This window comes from Centruroides vittatus, unplaced genomic scaffold, assembly GCF_030686945.1.
Source record: "Centruroides vittatus isolate TY-2023 unplaced genomic scaffold, ASM3068694v2 contig_347, whole genome shotgun sequence".
NCBI lineage: Eukaryota > Metazoa > Arthropoda > Arachnida > Scorpiones > Buthidae > Centruroides > Centruroides vittatus.
In genome coordinates, this window is record NW_027122171.1 from 561277 (window position 1) to 579915 (window position 18639).

An 18639-nucleotide genomic window follows, 5' to 3' on the forward strand; every position below is an offset into this window, starting at 1 on the left:
TATAGCTGGCAACCTCAGTTAATAATACAAGAAGTTTAAAGTTTATTAATTATCACTCTCACAATGTATTTTATTCATAATTTTAGTATGAAATTGAAAACTAAATAAAATAAAAATTGATTTGGTTTCATTAAAACAGACTTGTGGATTAGCCATGTTTCTACATTATCCACACCTCTATGCCTGGATAATCAGAAGTATACTGAATACAAAAATTTGTTATAAAAGAATCATTGTGTAATTTAGAAATACAATGTTTTTTTTACAAGTACATCTATGCAAGTTTATATGTATAGGCTTGAACATAGTGTACTGTACATCTTCAAGATTATATTAGGCATAATCAAATGAAACCCATTCAATAGTTACAAGCACCAAAAAAAGCACATTTCTTAGAAGACACTACAATTACTTGTTTAGAAACATATGCTGCATCCATCTATGTACAGTACATTCCATCCACCTACACAAAATATATTGGTATCAGCTTAATTTTGACTGGCTGATGAGCTATTAAAAGTGCAGTTACCCGAAGAGTGCAATTACCCTACTACCTGACTTTATTCACTGTGACAATTTTTTAAATCATGCTGAAATTCAAGCTTGTTTAACTTGAAATTGATATCTAAAATTCTATTTCCCAAATTCTAGGCTAGTTTAGAGCTTTGTAAATATTTTGTACAGTGAATAAAACTAGTCCATTAAAGTCACTGTCAGATTCATTAGCAGAATGGGTTTCAGATATTATGCTAATTAAATCCTCATCAGTTAATTTGTAATCAGTAAATAATTCATCAATATCATCCACATTTAAATCTTCAAAACCTTCTCCTTCAAATAGATATAAATTAATTGCAAAAGTATTTTTATTACTTAACAAATTTTTTGAGGATTTTATGAATTAATCAAATCATTACAGTTTCTGGAATTTAGTGTTTTTGCACAGAGTAAAGACAAGTAAATTTATTATCACTGAATGCAGAGATGCTTAACATTCTCTCTACAAATCAACCAAAACAAGATCAATACAATCAAATATGATTTTTAATCCAATGTTATATAATAATTTCAAGAAATATTATAAAAAGATATTTTTTGATCTCATAAAACTGAGACCATGTATAAAAATTACTACATAAATGAACTGATCACACAGCATGTAAAACTACTCATAGCAGGTAAAACTTCTTATTAAGTCCATTAAATTTCAGTAAATATAACAAGGAATATTTTAATAGTTTCATTATTTAATCATCAGAGATTATTTATTATAAATATAAAATATATATTACCTCAATGTTGCCATATGAGTTAAACCTGATACTGAAGGACTTGACTGTTTAGAATGAAATCCAGTGGGAGACGAAACACGACTAGTGAGATGACTATGAAATGGTGATGATACATTATAACTAGGAGTTTGACTACTGTGAGAATGACTAATTGTAGACTGCAATTGTCCAGTAGTACAACTAACTGGAGTATTTGATAGAATAGAACTATATTCACTGTGCATATTAACATTTACTTCCTAAAACAAAAAATTTTAAACTATTACATTTAAAATTTGAACTTTAATCAATATATCTTTTTACATAAAATGAAATATAAAATATTACACAACACCAAACCATTCAAAGAGTTTAAAAAGTGTAATATCCAAGTGGAAAGGTTTTTAGAGCAGTTAATGTTATAAAGTATAAAATCTCAAGAGGAAGATGTGAGGAAGTAGTAAAGGATGCAGAAGTTTAAAAGTGGAAGAAGTAAAAGTGTTAAGTGTTTGATTAAAGAAGCTTGTATATCCTTTTGTAGTTCAAGAGAAAGTAATACAAGCAATAATGAAGATGTTTAAAAATGAGTATTGGATTTAAATCAAGGAGGAAGGTGGTATGAGAAAAAATATATATATATTATGATTAGACAATCAGATTTTAGGTATAAAGGTAAGTATTATCACCAGAAAGTTAGTTTAACAATTGGTTCTTTTTCAGGAATATTAGCTGTAATGGTAATAAAAAAGATTAAAGAAGGGGTAATTCCAGAACAGGAAAATATAATCACACAGGTATGTGAATAATTAGTTGTTTGAAAGAAGTGCAGGACAAAGCAGTTTATAGAAAAGATCAATAGAAATAATTAAGATCTAAGGATGGCACTTGAGATGAAAAGTATAATTACTTGGACATGACTATAAGTCAAAAATAGAATAATTACATATAAAGTATACAGAAAGGATGTAAGTATGAGGCCATTAATACACTGGAAATCAAGAATACCTGCTAAATATAAGACAACAGCATTTAGAAGCATAGTTAGAAGAGCTTATAAGTATTGTAATGAGGATAGTGATTTATAGTAGTAGTTAAGCAGATTAAGACAACAGTTTACAAGAGTAGGAATTCCAGAGAAAATAGCTTAGATGGTCAAGAACGAGAAAATAGATTTTAAAAAATGTTACGACAAAAAAAGTGAGAAAGAAAGAAGAAAGGAAAATTTAAAGAAAAGAATGGTTGTTGATGATGATGATATGACTGTTTATATGGCATTAAGTAGATATAAAGGAAGTACAATGAATTGTGTTTAAAAAATACACATAGTATACATGAGGAGGAATGAGAAAGATCAGTTTGAGAACATGCAACAGTTGGGGATATATGTGATAAAAATGGAAACTGTGAAGGTGAAGATGTTTTTAAGGTACTCAAAAGATTTACTTTGAAGAACTGAAAAAATTTACTTGAACATAAGAGATGTGTGCAAGCATAACTTAAGCCCAAGCCTAACACAAGAAGTATGTGACAAGGAGGTGAAAGTAATATGAGATAAGACAAAAATAATTTACAAAGAAGACATGTTTATAAATATAAGAGTGATGAAACAAATGTGTATTTATTTAATATTCAAAACATGTAAGGCAGGATGGCCAGTTAGACCAATTTCAAAAAGATTGGGACCTATGATACAGATGGAGAGGTTTTTACAAAAGTTATTAGGTGATATTATTGAGCAAAGGGTATCGGAATAAGCAGTTATTTATTGTAACATCCTCACAATGCTGGGATACAATTTTTAACCATATTTTTAATTTAATTTAAAACATATGCTCACCACCACAAATTAGTACTGTAGTGTCTTGCTCCTGTATCTTTTCCATTAATTTGTTAATTCTTTTAATGTTATACTTTTCTGTTAGCAATGGAGTCATGCCAGTAATCTATCTAACCCCTTTCAGAGGAAAGTTTTAAATAACCTGACTTCTGGTTTGCATTGGAAGTTCATATATAGTATCAGGGCCTCCTGCCCCTAAGCTTTCTATATCCAGTCTTGATTTTCATGTATTAAGCAGTCATATTTCAAATGTAAAGCTATGTCCAAAAGGTCAAGTTACAAATTAGATCCCCAGTATTGGGTAATCTTGCAGAAATAGTGATACAAGATAAAAGAAAATATAATTAGGGATTTTGAATGTGGTATTTTGTACATTAATAGATATATTGACAATTATTTGATCATTTGGAGGAATAACACAGAACAGATGTCAGAAGAGTTTGTTCTTTTCATTCATCTTCCATACAAAATTAAAGGTTTGGAGAGGAAAAGAAGGGAGTTAAAAGAAATGGATTATTTGGATATTATCATAAGATAAATTAAACACTATAGTTTATAGGAAAGAAATAGTTTTCGATAAACTAGATATCCACAGAACAAGTTAGATATAGCTGCAGTTCAGTTTGTTCAGAAGAGCATATAGGTGATGTAGTAATGGGGTTGATTTGATAGTAGTAGTAGGCTGAGATGACACTATAGAAGTTCTATAATTCTGAGTGGATTGGTTGAGAGAATTAGTAGTAATGTTGGAATATAAATGGTGTGAGGGTAATAGTGAAGGAAAAAAAGAGAGAAGTGTGTGAGAATAAAATGCCCATTTTCGTTGATGATATTAGAATGTATAAAGTTAAAAAGAAACATAAGGTGGTATAAAGGAAGGCTAGTTTTCTAGAAACATAATACAGTTTTTGATATGTTGAGGAATAAAGAAGCTAAATTAAAGAGCATGCAGCAATCTGGGTCCATTTAATAACAATGGAGAAAGATGTAAAAGAAAGAGTTTTACATAAAGTCCATGAGAAGAAACTTAAAAGACTAATTAGTAAAGGTTATATTGTGTCAAACAGAAAGTATTAATGTATTTTTAATAGCTGTGGTTATCTGAAATAAATGCTTGATTTGATTATAACAGTTGTGAAATTTAACACATTATTGTTACTTATGTGAGATATTGTTCTTTGTTTTAGAATGTTTAGTTTAATTTAAACATTACTATGTTAAAAGTAAATGTTAAGTGGTGTTGACTTACATTTATTTTAATGGATAGTATGGAAGATAATCACATGAAATTTCCATAATTCATCTGAGATCAATGGAGTAAATTTGAAATTGATTTACCTCTGTACATCATACTTTTCCTGTTAGCAACAGAGTCCTGCCGATAATTATATAACTCCTTTCAGGAGAAAATGTTTGAATTGAAATACTGTGACTTCTGGTTTGCATCGTAAGTTCGTATATAGTTAATCGGGGCCTCATGCCCTTAAGGTTTCCATATCTGGGGTACATTCATAAAGTCGAGTGAGTTAAACAAGAATGACGTCATCACTATTCTTACTTTTGTTTATAAATTCCAACTGATTCACTTACAACAAAATGCTGTTTCTAAAATTGAACTTATAAATATTGCTAATACAACATTACAGTGTAATTCAGTGTAATTAGTTGTCCAATACAGTCCTATCCGAAATATTTTTTTTTAGATTTCTTCAGACAAACAGTTATTTGTATCATTTCACTTTTTAATCCACAATTTAAACATTTGAGTAGATTTAGAAACATCAATATCACTAGGCATCATTTTCTTCACAAAGTAAACTAGCTTTCTCCTTTGTGAATTCTGTTAGTTTCATTTGAAACATCAATAACATTGAGCATGCACACTGAGTAATATTTGTACTTTATAACCAACTAGATAGTAATGCCGATTTTTCCGACCGATGGCGAGATTATTATTAATCAAATTGAAGACAAGTCTGCCCAAGAGGGACCACCATTTATTTTGCGCTCCAGACTAAAAACATACACATATGGCGACAGGCCTTCCTTTTTAGGCTTCATGTCGCCAAAGGTAAAAAAGTCCTTTAAAAAAAAAACACAAACATCCAGTTAAAACTAGGAGTCGGTGACACACAGACGTCTTACTCTTCAACCATCCAGCCAGTGGGTGTTTCCGCTTTTTTATCTGCTGGAACAAGCGCTGGAAAATGCAAATTTTAAAGCTGCACCCTGGCGTCGGTATTTTAAAATTTCTTTTTGTCGATTTTTCCGACCGATGGCGAGATTATTATTAATCAAATTGAAGACAAGTCTGCCCAAGAGGGACCACATAAAAAAGCGGAAACACCCACTGGCTGGATGGTTGAAGAGTAAGACGTCTGTGTGTCACCGACTCCTAGTTTTAACTGGATGTTTGTGTTTTTTTTTTTAAAGGACTTTTTTACCTTTGGCGACATGAAGCCTAAAAAGGAAGGCCTGTCGCCATATGTGTATGTTTTTAGTCTGGAGCGCAAAATAAATGGTGGTCCCTCTTGGGCAGACTTGTCTTCAATTTGATTAGATAGTAATGCATTTAATTTGTTCCACTTTATGATCATACAATACCATGGTCTCATCCTTCATCCATTTAATTCCATTCTCAAGATTAAGGAAAGACAGACAAATGGATGGACAACAGTGGAAATTTATAGGTTTACAATTTATTGCAGGCCAATAAGAGACATAATTAAAGATAGTTTAAATACAAGTCTGGCACAAGGGGCTTTTGATGAATATGTGTGAGTATTATGGGATGCAACAAGAATACTGTACAAAAAGGATATGTATACAAATATAAAAACAGTCAAATAAATGTATATTTATTTATTAGGCTTGGACAATCATGCAATAAATGATAATGACACTGATGTCATCAAAAGTTTAGAAATCAATGATTGATAAGAAAAGAGCAATGATGAAGAAAGAATTAGAGTTACTAGATAACAGGATAACAGGAAGACAGAAATAAAAGTTAAAGGTGTTGTTGTAAAATCTTCAAAAAAGTGAAAGTTTGGTGTGTAGTAGGTCTGATATAATATTTAAAAAAGGGAGTGTTATGATTGGCCAGGAATTTAAATTTAAAGTCAATTAATGAGAAGAAAACAGAATAAACAATTAGTTAATGATTTTGAATTTAAAAATGATGGAAAAAATGTGCAAACATTGCTGTATCTCATCCCAAAAAGAATGTTCAAAAAGATGTAATCCTTATGTACTACTGGTGACAAGAAAAAACTCTTTCAGAAAAGTTTCAGAGTCTAAATTCCTCATTCATTATTAAAGATTTAACTTATCACATTTAATATCCATGGAATTGTTCATTAGTTTTCAAATATATATGCTAAATGTACAGAATAATGTGGTAAATAAGGATGATGCAAATGTTATCAGAAATTTGGCAAGCAGTAGTTAATAAGAAAGAAGAAATAACAAGAGAGTCAAGTTAGATAGGTGCAAGATTAAGAATGAGGAAGGAGATGATGTATTAGGTCAGGGCTTCTTAAACTATGGGTCACGACCCCATTTGGGGTCGCTTAGCAAAATCTTGGGGTCACAAGATTTTAATGCAAAATATTGAAAATAATTTGTGAAAGTTCGAAAATGGCATGCTTTGTGTCATAGGTTTCGTGAGTTGTGCTTTGTGTCACTTCTGGTGCAGCGAGACAACGATTCAGCAACACTGATTGTAGTGTGAACTAGTGTAGTGTTATTGCTTTTCAGTGTATTCAGTTGGTTATCTCTGTTCCATTGTAACACAAGAGTGAACTGTGGTAGTACAGCATTATTGTTTTTGCAAATTTGTATATATCTTCAATATATATGTATATTTTCATTGTATTTCATATGTATATTGCAAAATATTTATATATCTTTATTTTATATATTTTTTTTTTTTTTTTTGGGGGGGGGGGGTCGCGAAAAAAATCACAATCATAAATGGGGTCCTGAATAAAAAAAGTTTAAGAAGCCCTGTATTAGGTTGTTGCAAATGAAATGATAAATTTTTACTTCTGATTTTGGATGTTTATTAATTTAATTTAAAACTTACATATTCAATCAAAATTGTTTCCACCAACAGTAATACACTTTTCCCAATGAATTACAAATGCATTAACATCAATTTGATAGAAATCATGAGAATGAGAAGCCAAAAAGTCATGTGAAGGTACTTTTTATTGTGTACTCTTGCTTGGAGACTTTCCTAGCCAAAAAACTGTCCAAACGTATAAAAAAAAAAAATAGTCTATTGGCAAAAAGTTGGGAAAATAAAGTGGATGGGAAAAATTTCATTTGAATACTTTCATTTTTGTGACAAATAATTAAAGAACTGAAGAACTCCAAATGATGCTCCTTATCTCTCTCACCAAGTTTGTGTGATACCCATTTGTCAAGCTTCTTGACTTTCCTTAGCATATTTAAATGTCAAAAAATGGTTGAGTAATGTTCAATAGGTTCAACCTTTCCATAATTTCCCCGAGTCAGGTGATGTTCTGATTTGATGATGTTCTTCAATTCTGATTTTTAAGATTTGTATTCCTGGAATGAAATTTTTTGACCCAATGCCTGGTAGCCTGCTCGCTCAAGGAACCTTCACCTAAAGTTTCATTGGTATTTCGAGTTGCTTTGGCTGCATTATGTCCCTGCATATACTCAAAACAGAAAATTATTCAATTTAATTCTTGTATAAATAAATATATAAAACAACATTTTAACAAATTACTTCGTTTACGTTTATCATCCGTCATTCACTACCAGCCGACAAGTCCTCATTTTCACATCCATGAAGGCTACCTTTCTTTGTAGGCTGCTACTTGGACTTGACTTGTTGGCTGGTAGCAAATGATGGATGATAAACGTAAACGAAGTAATTTGTTAAAACGCTGTTTTATATATTTATGTATATACAAGAATTAGATGTATTATCGTCAGCCAGGTTTTAAATTTTATATTTACTCAAAAAATTATTCAATTTCCGTTTTTCCATACCATCAGAAAAAGTACTCTTAAACATGTGGAACTCACAATATAAATAACATTATACTTTAAAATTCATATATTATATTTTTGCTCTTCCAACTGCAAATGTACACACTATTCACATGGAAAAAAATTGAACTACAAGGCCAGAAAGTTTGAATTTTAAAAAACAGCCATTTCATTTGCAATGACACAATAGAAGTTAATGAAGGTTGTAGGAAATTAGTATTAATGTGGTAGATATGAATATAGTAAACTATATTTTCTTGGAAAACTGAATTTTACATTACTATGGAAAATCAAAAATAAAAAGTTGGAGATTAGTGTGTTCAAAAGATTTGAATTTTGAAAATTTGTTGTTGTGGCCATTGCTTTCAGTTGTATTGTTTGATCCTGCCAAAGATGAGAGAAATGCTTCCCAAAAACATTTCAGAAAGTAAACTTTTTGATTCCTTGAATGAAATTTGGTATTATGTATTTTAATAATAAACATGAGTTGTGATTCTAGTTATCATAAAAATATAAAATGTTTTATGTTATATATATATATTATATATATATACTGTATTTATTCTAATAAACATGACACACACTGTAACTTTTCTCATCTTGCAGCTGCACTGTTTATTAGAATAAATCAGTATGTTTATATATATAATATATTATAATTATAATAATAATAATTATAATAAAGTATTAATATATATTATAACTATATTATTATAATATAAGTATAATATATAATATTATATAATATAATATTATTATATATTATATTTATATAGTATTTCTATGCTTATTATAATTTATAAATTACATTATATTAAATATTATTATCAGAAATATTTCTTAAAATACTTTATATATAATATATCATATAAATTATAATATATATACGTTATATTTAAAGCAATTAAAATTACATTATAATATTATAATTTCATTTTTAGTTTTAAATTATATTATTTTAACATGTTAACTGTCACCTGTTAATATGATATTTTGCGTTTTATCAGGCTAACTGTAATATGATATTTTCCATTTTTTCAGGCCACAATGAGAAAATTTATATAACAGTTGGTAAAGTGAAAATAAAAAAATATATCAACAATGACCAGCTGTCGTATGGCCTGAAAGCAGAGACTATAAGACCACAGGATATTTAATATTAATTACTTTATATGTAACAAAAGAGAATAATTAAACTAGTTTTCGATATTTTTTCCTTTTTTTAACTATTCACTATTAAAAAAACACTATCAGATATAAAATAGCTTTTTATTTAAAAAAAAACTACGACTGCTGGCCGTCGTACCACTTCATGAGGCAATACGATAGCTGGCGGTCGGACCAACTTTATAGATATTATTTACTTTATATGTAATAAAAGAGAATAATTAAACTAGTTTTCGATATTTTTTCCTTGTTTTAACTATTCACTATTTAAAAAAAAAAAACACTATTAGATGAAGTGGTTTGACCACCGACCGTCAAACTGCTTCATGAGCCTCATGGGGTGGTTCGACAGTCGGCAGTCAGAAACCAACTTCATAGATGTCCGCGAGAGGCCACCACTAGAATATAAAACATCGTCTTACAAAGCCAGGATAATTTAACCTCGAGTGAAACTACATTGGTTATACGACGACAGGCCGTCAGATGGCTCTGTGTAGCCCTAATTAGTATGTCGGTCGGCATGTAGGATGGCTCTGTATGGTCCTAATTAGTATGTCAGCCGGCACGTTGGATGGCAGTTAACGTGTTAACATTAGCAAATAAATATTTTATTTTAAAACATAAATACAAACCTCTGTATTTGTCCTCCTTACTTTCCATACACTATGAATTCCCTCTAATTTATGATATAAAACTAATAATGAAGGTTCACTACTAGTAAATACAATTTCTTGAGTAGTATTGGTACAATAATTAGTACGTCCAAATGACGATACATGTTTTACCACAGGTGCCACTTCTTCCATTGGATGAAGCATGCTGAAGATAATTGGACTTTTATCAAACATTTCACTACAAAAAATTTTAAAAAATTAATCATAATGAAGTTTAAATTAAGAAATTATATATAATTTTTCTATTCTAACAATACCATTTTAAATATTTACTTTTATTAATAATTATTAAACAATTTATTTTTAAGAAATTTTGAGAAAAAAATATAATATAAAAATTTATATTCCATTAAAAGCTCCTTACCCTTTAGTATGTCTATCACTAACAATTCTTTCAAACAATAATCCATATTTTATTGCCCATGCTTTAGACACCTAAATTTATTTAAATTTAAATAAACTTTCAAAAACAAAATAACATAATGTTTTAAAAGTAATTTTTTTGTAAACATTTAAATACATAAAAACATTTAAAAAATTATAAAGATTAAACTGTATTTAAATATTTTTAAAAATTTTCAATTAATACATAAAAATTTGATTTCACATATAAAAATATAAAAAATGGATTTTTTTTAATTATATTTATATAAATGTAGTTTATAAAATTTATATATAAAATTACTTTTTCATATAATTTGAAATTACAAAAAGTTCTACAACATAACTAACTTTAAATACAGTATTATTATTTATTTAGCAGTAATCATTTGACATAAAATGATTGCTGCTAGATAAAAAATATTCTTAATTATTTTACACTTGGATTATTTCAATGTATCAAACTTATAATATATTATTATATTATGTATGTATATGTATGTATATTTATTATATATAAATCAATAATTAATGTATTTAATATATATATATATAACTAATATAAAGTACATTATTGATTTATATATAAATTACTTTAAATTAATTACTTACTTGAAATGGTAATGCTACTTTATATTCTTCACCATTCATAGAAAAAACACTAAGTCCTGCTGTTTCTAATACAGATATGCAAGAGAGTGTTTCTGTTAATAGAAAAAACAAACTAATTTAATTATAGTTCCATTAACAAGTGCTTAGGAATTAAATAATTAAACTTTAGTAATTTATATTGAATGATTTAATCATATTAATATTCAAATATTTTGTAATTTCATTACATTGTCATGAACATTCACAAATTCAAAGTAAAAAAGTTATTGTTTTAGATGAAGTAATTAAATACTTTATAACATTTACTTTCATAAAAAGCCTTCATTTATTGAAATTTTTCATGAATAATTTTTTCACGATTAGATAAAAAAATTATTTGTATTTATTTAATTCTGACACATTAGAATTCAATGTGAATAGCTTATGTATGTATTTATAAAATAGTTTTAACCAAAATTAAAATATAAATGAATTATAAATGAATCTATTAATTGATTACAGTAATAATTAATAACTACTATTACTTCACTCTAGCATTTTTCCCCCCATAGTGGTCTGTTTTATTGTCTTCCTCCTTGACTCAATCAAGAGCATCTCTGGAAATGATATTTAACCATTGTATATCCTCCCCTCAGCTAATCCATCTATCACTTTTTGGCCAACCATGTGATTGTCTGCCATCTGGGCTAAGGTACAATGCTGTCTTCACCACTTTCTGTTGCTCTGAATGATTCAGCCACACCAGCAAAGTCATGCATCCTGCATTTTCTCAGTAATGGGTACCATACTCGTGGTCCCTTGAATGTCAACATACATGACATGGTCCAACTGGTTAGTCCCAGAATCCAACAGAGCAACTGCATTTCCAGGATATGCAGTATCCACTCATGTTTCATAGTCACTGGCAAGTATTTAGTGCTGTGCAGGGCCACTAAACACCACCACCTTATAAATTTTTGCTTTTAGGTCTAAAGACATCTTCCAATCACTGCAGACCATGGTCACTTTCTACCATTTTAGCCTTGCAGCATTGACATACATTCAGGTGTCAAGGTTTGAGTATGTTAGTCTTATGACTAAATCAATATGGTTCCTACTTTTTATTATATCTATCGATTTATTTTGTTTTGATTTTTTTGAAGTTTATAGTTTTAAACAAATGTTACATTTCATTAAAAAAAGAGTGTATAGCTAACAGAAATATTTCTTTGACATAAAACAGAAAAAATCTTTCTTTTTGAGGTTAAAGCAATATATTGGTTAGTAATTCCAAATTATTTTGAACACAGAATATAACTTACATCAAAAAACTAACTGTAAATGTTTTTTTGATGTAGTTTGTTTGTTTGGCTTCAGTTTATTATTATTGATATTACAAATAATAATTAGCATGCAAACTTGCCCAGGCAAAAAATAAGTACAAACATTAAGATTATTAGATTATTTCATACTTCTAACCCTTCTATTATATTATATTATAGTATTTGATTTATATAACTACAAAGATCATCTTATATAAGGATTTATAAGTGACCAATCTACCACATTTTAAAAATTCTTTAAATTGTCTGCAGTAGAGGAAGAAAATTTTTAAAATGTGTTAGACTGGTTACTTAGTGTGATAAACCCTTACATAAGATAACATTTGTAGTTATATAAATCAAACACTATAATATAATGAACATTAAAATGAAAACCATATAAAGAGTTTCATTTTTTAGCCTACCATTGTCATATTTATCATGATACTCAGATGTACAAAATGGCACAATTTAATTTATTAAGTAGACACCAAATGAAAATACGATATCTTAAAAAATTTAAGATATTGTTTTTTTCTAATGTTAGCACTAACAAACTGTGTCATTCACAGACAAATATCAAATGGTAATCTGCTAACCAAATTTCATTGGTTGGCAGATTACCATTTGGCTATAGGCATTGATGATATTAAATTTTGGTGGTTAAAAGTTAAGAGGTGAGTAGATAAAAGAGTCATGTGTCATATTTTGACTGGAGTCAGACTTAATGAAAATTTTACTCATTAATGTCATTTACAATTTTTTAAAAACCTCATCTCTATCCTCAAAATTAAGTTGTTTGCCTTTTTATAATAATTAATAATATAAAAATTATCTTTAATAAAATCTCATAACAGATGGCAATGCACATAGTTTTAAAGTTGTGCTGATGTGTTTTATAGTTTTTAAACTTAAATATATTTTTAAATAGAGAAATTTCTCATAATTCAACAAAATTACTCCTTTTAAGCCTTTGTTATTATTTAAATTTTATATCCCAGAATAACTGAAAATTATCAAACTTCCTAATGGTTCACTTAATCTTATGTTTGCTGGGAGAGTCAAGCAAGATCCTTTGCATCTTTCTTAATCATGTTTCCATCAATTTTGTAAAAGAAAAACTCATTGCTCCAAAGTGACAACTGCAATTAAAAATCCTCTGGACTACTCTATATGTATCAGACTATAAAAATATTCACAAAAAAGTAATTACCTGAATCCTTATTGGTATTATAAGATGTTATAGTAAGAGGTTTGCAACCATTCACACAGAATGTACACCACAATACCTAATTAAACCAAAGATTAATTAATTTCTGTAAAGTACTTATACATAACTTAGTACTGAATAGATTAAATACTATAAATTATACCTGCTGAATTGGATTTTCAAGTGTCAAGGATTTGTACACTTTTCTTGTTCCATAGCCACTTCCACAACTCCAAACAACAGTCTGACCAGACATATATAACTCTTCTTCCCCATCACCTTTCACTGACTTTCTTAATTGCCATTGTTCCTTCTATAAAATATGCAAATAAAGTATTTATTTTTGAAATTTTTTATTATTATACTTAATTAATCTTATCAACCATTTTTATAAAAAAAAACAACAGTATTTACATCTGGTCTATCTTGTATCGAAACTCCTTTCAACGCTCTTAGCAGATCACGACTAGTATCCAAGCAAGTTCTTATTTCTGCACTGACATCCACTGGCAGGTAAACATCCCCAGGATGATAATCAAGATGTTTGCGTCCATAAGGCACAAACTCCTGGGAGATTCCTGCAGCAATCATAGCTTCTTGGCCATCCAGATTTGCTGGTTTATTGAACTCTAACAATAAATTACCCAAGTTAATATTTTTTCACAAATCTAGGAACAGTTAAACTATTTAAAGACTCTTTAAAAAGTTATTGAAAAAGTGCCCTTTAAGAAGCCTTTTAAAAATATTCAAGTTTCCAGCACAATCATATTCTTAACCACTTTTACACATTGAGGCGGGAAAAAATAGCCTAAAAAGGAAGTTTGTTCCCAAAGTGTATAAAGGACAGTAAGAATTAAAGAAGACACCTTTGTGATACTTCTATGCATTACACTTTTGTAATGCATAATAAATTAATTTTTTTATTACTTTATAAATTCTACAGATATACTGTACATATACATATTTTTATAAGTAAGTATATTTTAGTTTTTCTGAACAACTAATTAAATAATACACAAGAAACAAATTCTAAGCAGAAAATAATTTATTCTTGTAAAAAACTTTTAAAAAACAATTTCTAAAATTACTTTCTTGATTTATTTGAAATAACTATTCTTTGAATGGCTTAAACAAGCTCGAAAATGAATAAATCAATTAAAACTTTAAAAATAAACAAAATTTTTCTGCAGTAATCCTGCAATAATAATAATTTCAGTACAATAATTATACAAAATATAACTGCAAATCCAGTTAAATCTAAGCCATAACTATAAACATTTTATTTAATTAAAATTTTGAAGTAAATTAATTTGTGTATTGATTTAAAATAAAACTTTATTGATGGCATTTGCTATTTAATTAATTGTACAATGAGTAATAATAGTTATCGTATTTAAAAACTAACAATTCAAATAAAAATATTAAACTTAAAGATTATTACATTAAAATTTAAAATGTCTAGTTTTCCAACCTTCATAGAAGCACTGCTGCCTTTATTTTGGTAAATCTCATAGCATTAGGTTATGCACTAACATTGTCTAAATTGATGTAAATGTTCAAAATAATTTCAATTAAAAGAAATTAATCCCCCTTAAGTCAGTGGTTTCCAACCTTTTTGTACCTGCGCCCCCCTTAAAAAAAATTGTTGTGCCTCCTTAATTTTTCTAACAATCTAATTTCATAAATACTCAACTGATATTATAATTTATTTAATGGGCTACAAAATAATATACAATATTATGTAAAAATATACATAAAAAAATAATTATTTATTATAAGAAATAATAATTTTAAATGTACTAAAAATAATGTACTATTATAACAGTTATGAAATTTACCTCAATATTAATTTAGAAGTTACCAAAGCGAAGTGTTTCATTCTATATATCAACGTGGTTATCGCAAGCACTACTAACAAACTAATTCTGTTCATAGACAACAGAAAAAAAACAGATGCTTCTGTTTACTGAAGTTTGGCGCGAGTAAGCACGAGAATAACCAGGATGTTCCGAGTGCTTGTCTTTTGTTTCCTCGCCCCGCCGGCGCTCGGCTCCAAACGCGAAAGCGAGATGTTTTCGTTCCAGCAAGAGTATGGATGGATGTTTTAGCATTTGTACCCGAAAAATTCGCGGCGAGGATTGTGGATTACGTATACCTATTTTGCTGATTCATTTTTTTGACACCTATTCGACTTTTTTGGTTTGTATACGAAAATGATATTTTGGAAACAGCTGCATGCCCTCCTTGCAACAGTCTCGCGGCCCCCTAGGGGGGCGCTCCCCACAGGTTGGAAACCACTGCCTTAAGTAGAAACAGTATACTAATGACATTTAAAATGATAATGATCACCAAGTGCCTTTCACTTCAATTATAAATATAGCATCAGATAAAAGTTTAAGATCACCATGTTTCAGCATTGATAAAGTTTTGATAAGTAAAGAACATAAATAAACACAAAATATCTCGCAAACACCTTTGACGGGTATAGAATGTCTTCTTCGGGTGAAACAAAAACAAATTTTAAAACATTGATATAAATTTTAACATTAACGTTAATTTGTACTAATTGAAATGCACATGTTAAATTTAAATGGTGTGCTATTAAACTTACACTTTTAATTAATGGTCAAACTATAATTGAAAATTATTGGCAGCTAGAATTTAATTATTTTTTAATTATTAAATAGTGAAACCCATATTTTTGGGAACTCTACAGTAAACTAACTTATTACATGGTTCCAATTTCTCAATAAACAATGTTTCTCAGATAAATAAACAGTTGTACGAGGATGGAAAATTCATATATAAACATATTTAGCCCTATGTAATACGGCAGTTGTTGTTGATGGAAGATTCATTCCAAAGGGGTATAAAGTAATGACTGAGAACCCTTCTAAATAGTTCTGTGAAAATTTTATTTTTACAGATATCATCTTAATGTTCTAATATTCAGCTTTGCAATTTTCTACTTGTGGCCCCACTGTCAACTCTAAGATAAAAGTCTCTGCTCTGCCAAAATGACACTAGAGTTCTAAGAGAATGTAATTTAATCATTAGTGGTCAGTCACCAGTAGTGATAGAAAGGTGACTAGACTAACAAGTTGGGCCAGAGTTAAATGCTTGGGCTCTAGTGGTACAACCCAATGGGGACCAGCATTCCTCGCCCTCAAGTTCAACCCTCTTACTTTGACTTACAGTTTTAGTGCAGCCTGTTCTGCACTTTGAAACTTCTACCAAAGAGAGGCCAGTTCTTATAAACAGTCAGTGGCGTCTCCTCCCCTAGAAAAGGGAACCCTGCCCAGTGCGTCCACTGAGCTTATAGGTCGAAGAGACCTATTACAATCCTCATCAATTCCTTTAGTTTCAATAAGTTTCCTTTACTTGCTGCAAGCATTCAAAGTACTTGTTCAGAAGGCTTAGACCAGTTGATTTGGTCGGCCCTTGGCTGAAGTCCTCGGTAAGAGGGCAGTCAAGTACATAGTGCCTCGCATCACCACAAGGGCACCCACAGGAGCAGCAACCATCTTCTTTGTCTTAACTTGGACTTAAATGGGGAAACCTCCCATGTCCAGTCAATAATTGGGTCACATATCAATCGCAACTTACTGGAGTTCAGCCAACTTCGGGCACAAAGGCATAGGTTGACCTACCTACCATACTTTGAGTCCAGCTCTTTTGCCAGTGTGTCATTGATCACTGCTGTAGAGTACCTGTACCTCTTATGTAAGTAACCATTTGTAAGTCTTTGTTACAAATGGGCCCCTGCCCTGGCTGCCTCCTTGGCTAGACGATCAGTGCGCTCGTTGCCTGACATCCCAATGTGGCCTCAGACCCACTCTCAGATCAACATGTCGTGCATGCCTTGCCCTCAGTACCCTACCTCTGATCTCCTGTACCAGTTTGTCCTTATGGCACCCATTGCTCAGGACATGAATCGATAACTGGCTGTCAGAGTAAACCATGACTGGCTCTGGACCCAGATGTTGTAGGATACACTGGGATGCCGCCTCGAGAGCTACCAGTTCTGCCTGGAATGTGAACACCTCCTCATTCAGTCTGACCGGCTAACTGATTGTACACTTGAACTCCGTCAGAAAAGACACAAAACACAGAACCTACTAGGCTACCATCCTTAGAGCCATCAGTGTATATTTCAACACTGTTTGTCAGTTCACTGGCATCCCTATCTAGTCCTAGTGCCAGGTTAGACTGGTTTTCTATCATTCTTCAAGCATACTAAATATTTTTGTTGTTTGTTATATTACAAATTTTTTAATGCTCTCATTTATTCAGACTGATATTTTTTGCAAATATCTTCAAGAAATCTATGCCCTTTAACTTGCATTTTTACTCCATTTTTTCACCTGAGCTTATCTCAATGGTCTTTCTTTTATCGTATTTATTGCAATCTGAATAATATTCACAATCTAGTTTATCAATTTATCTAGTTTAAACTAAAATGTTAAAAAGCTCTGTATAATTTTTAATAGCCAGGTTGAGGCCAAAATTTTAAACGCGAAAACGTGTACGTCAGACGTTCAGTGTCACTTTCCTGTAAGCCTATAAGTTTGACAATGATGTTTGGATAGTCAGTGGAATCATGCTAGACATTCCAAACACCATTGTCAAACTTCTAGGCTTACAGGAAAGCAGCACTGAATGTTCGACATACACGTTTTCACATTTAAAACTTCAGCCTCAACCTCGCTAATATTGTTGTTTGACAACACTCAAATACAAGCATTTCTCTATAAATTCCAGGAATTTGTATAGAAGGGCATGTTTATAATTATATAAATTCTTGGAATTCTTAAAAAAATCTCACCTTTAAGTATTAATAAATAACAAATGTATCTATACATTTCTACAACAATTTTCTTATTAAATACATACATCCATTAAACCAATTTTTACATTAATGCCAAATGATTGTCAGATAGCATTGGGCTATAATAATGGCATTGGGCTATAATAATTGGGCTATACTAATTACTAATTAAACATCAAGTAATTTGACTTAGAAGTAGGCATTAGATGCCCGTCTCTTGGTTTTTGTTATTTGTTTTCTTCACATTAGCTAAAGTTTCTCATTTCTAGGCTTGTATTTCAAATGAATAGTGCTAATATCTGACAGATGATATTAAATCTTATGGATACTTCA

The 18639-nt window shown here is 30.0% G+C and overlaps 1 protein-coding gene across 1 annotated transcript in view; it reads right to left on the reverse strand.

The window, feature by feature from the left end:
• shtd (shattered) overlaps nt 1–18639 on the reverse strand; it is a 104602-nt gene that overhangs the window by 76058 nt on the left and 9905 nt on the right. The window contains exons 2-8 of the mRNA XM_067269128.1: nt 13893–14107; nt 13642–13791; nt 13482–13557; nt 10968–11059; nt 10339–10409; nt 9933–10152; nt 1293–1531 (exon numbers count right to left, since the gene is read on the reverse strand). Of these exons, the coding sequence (XP_067125229.1) occupies nt 1293–1531; nt 9933–10152; nt 10339–10409; nt 10968–11059; nt 13482–13557; nt 13642–13791; nt 13893–14069 (1025 nt within the window). The 5' untranslated portion in view covers nt 14070–14107. The remainder of the gene's footprint in view (nt 1–1292; nt 1532–9932; nt 10153–10338; nt 10410–10967; nt 11060–13481; nt 13558–13641; nt 13792–13892; nt 14108–18639) is intronic.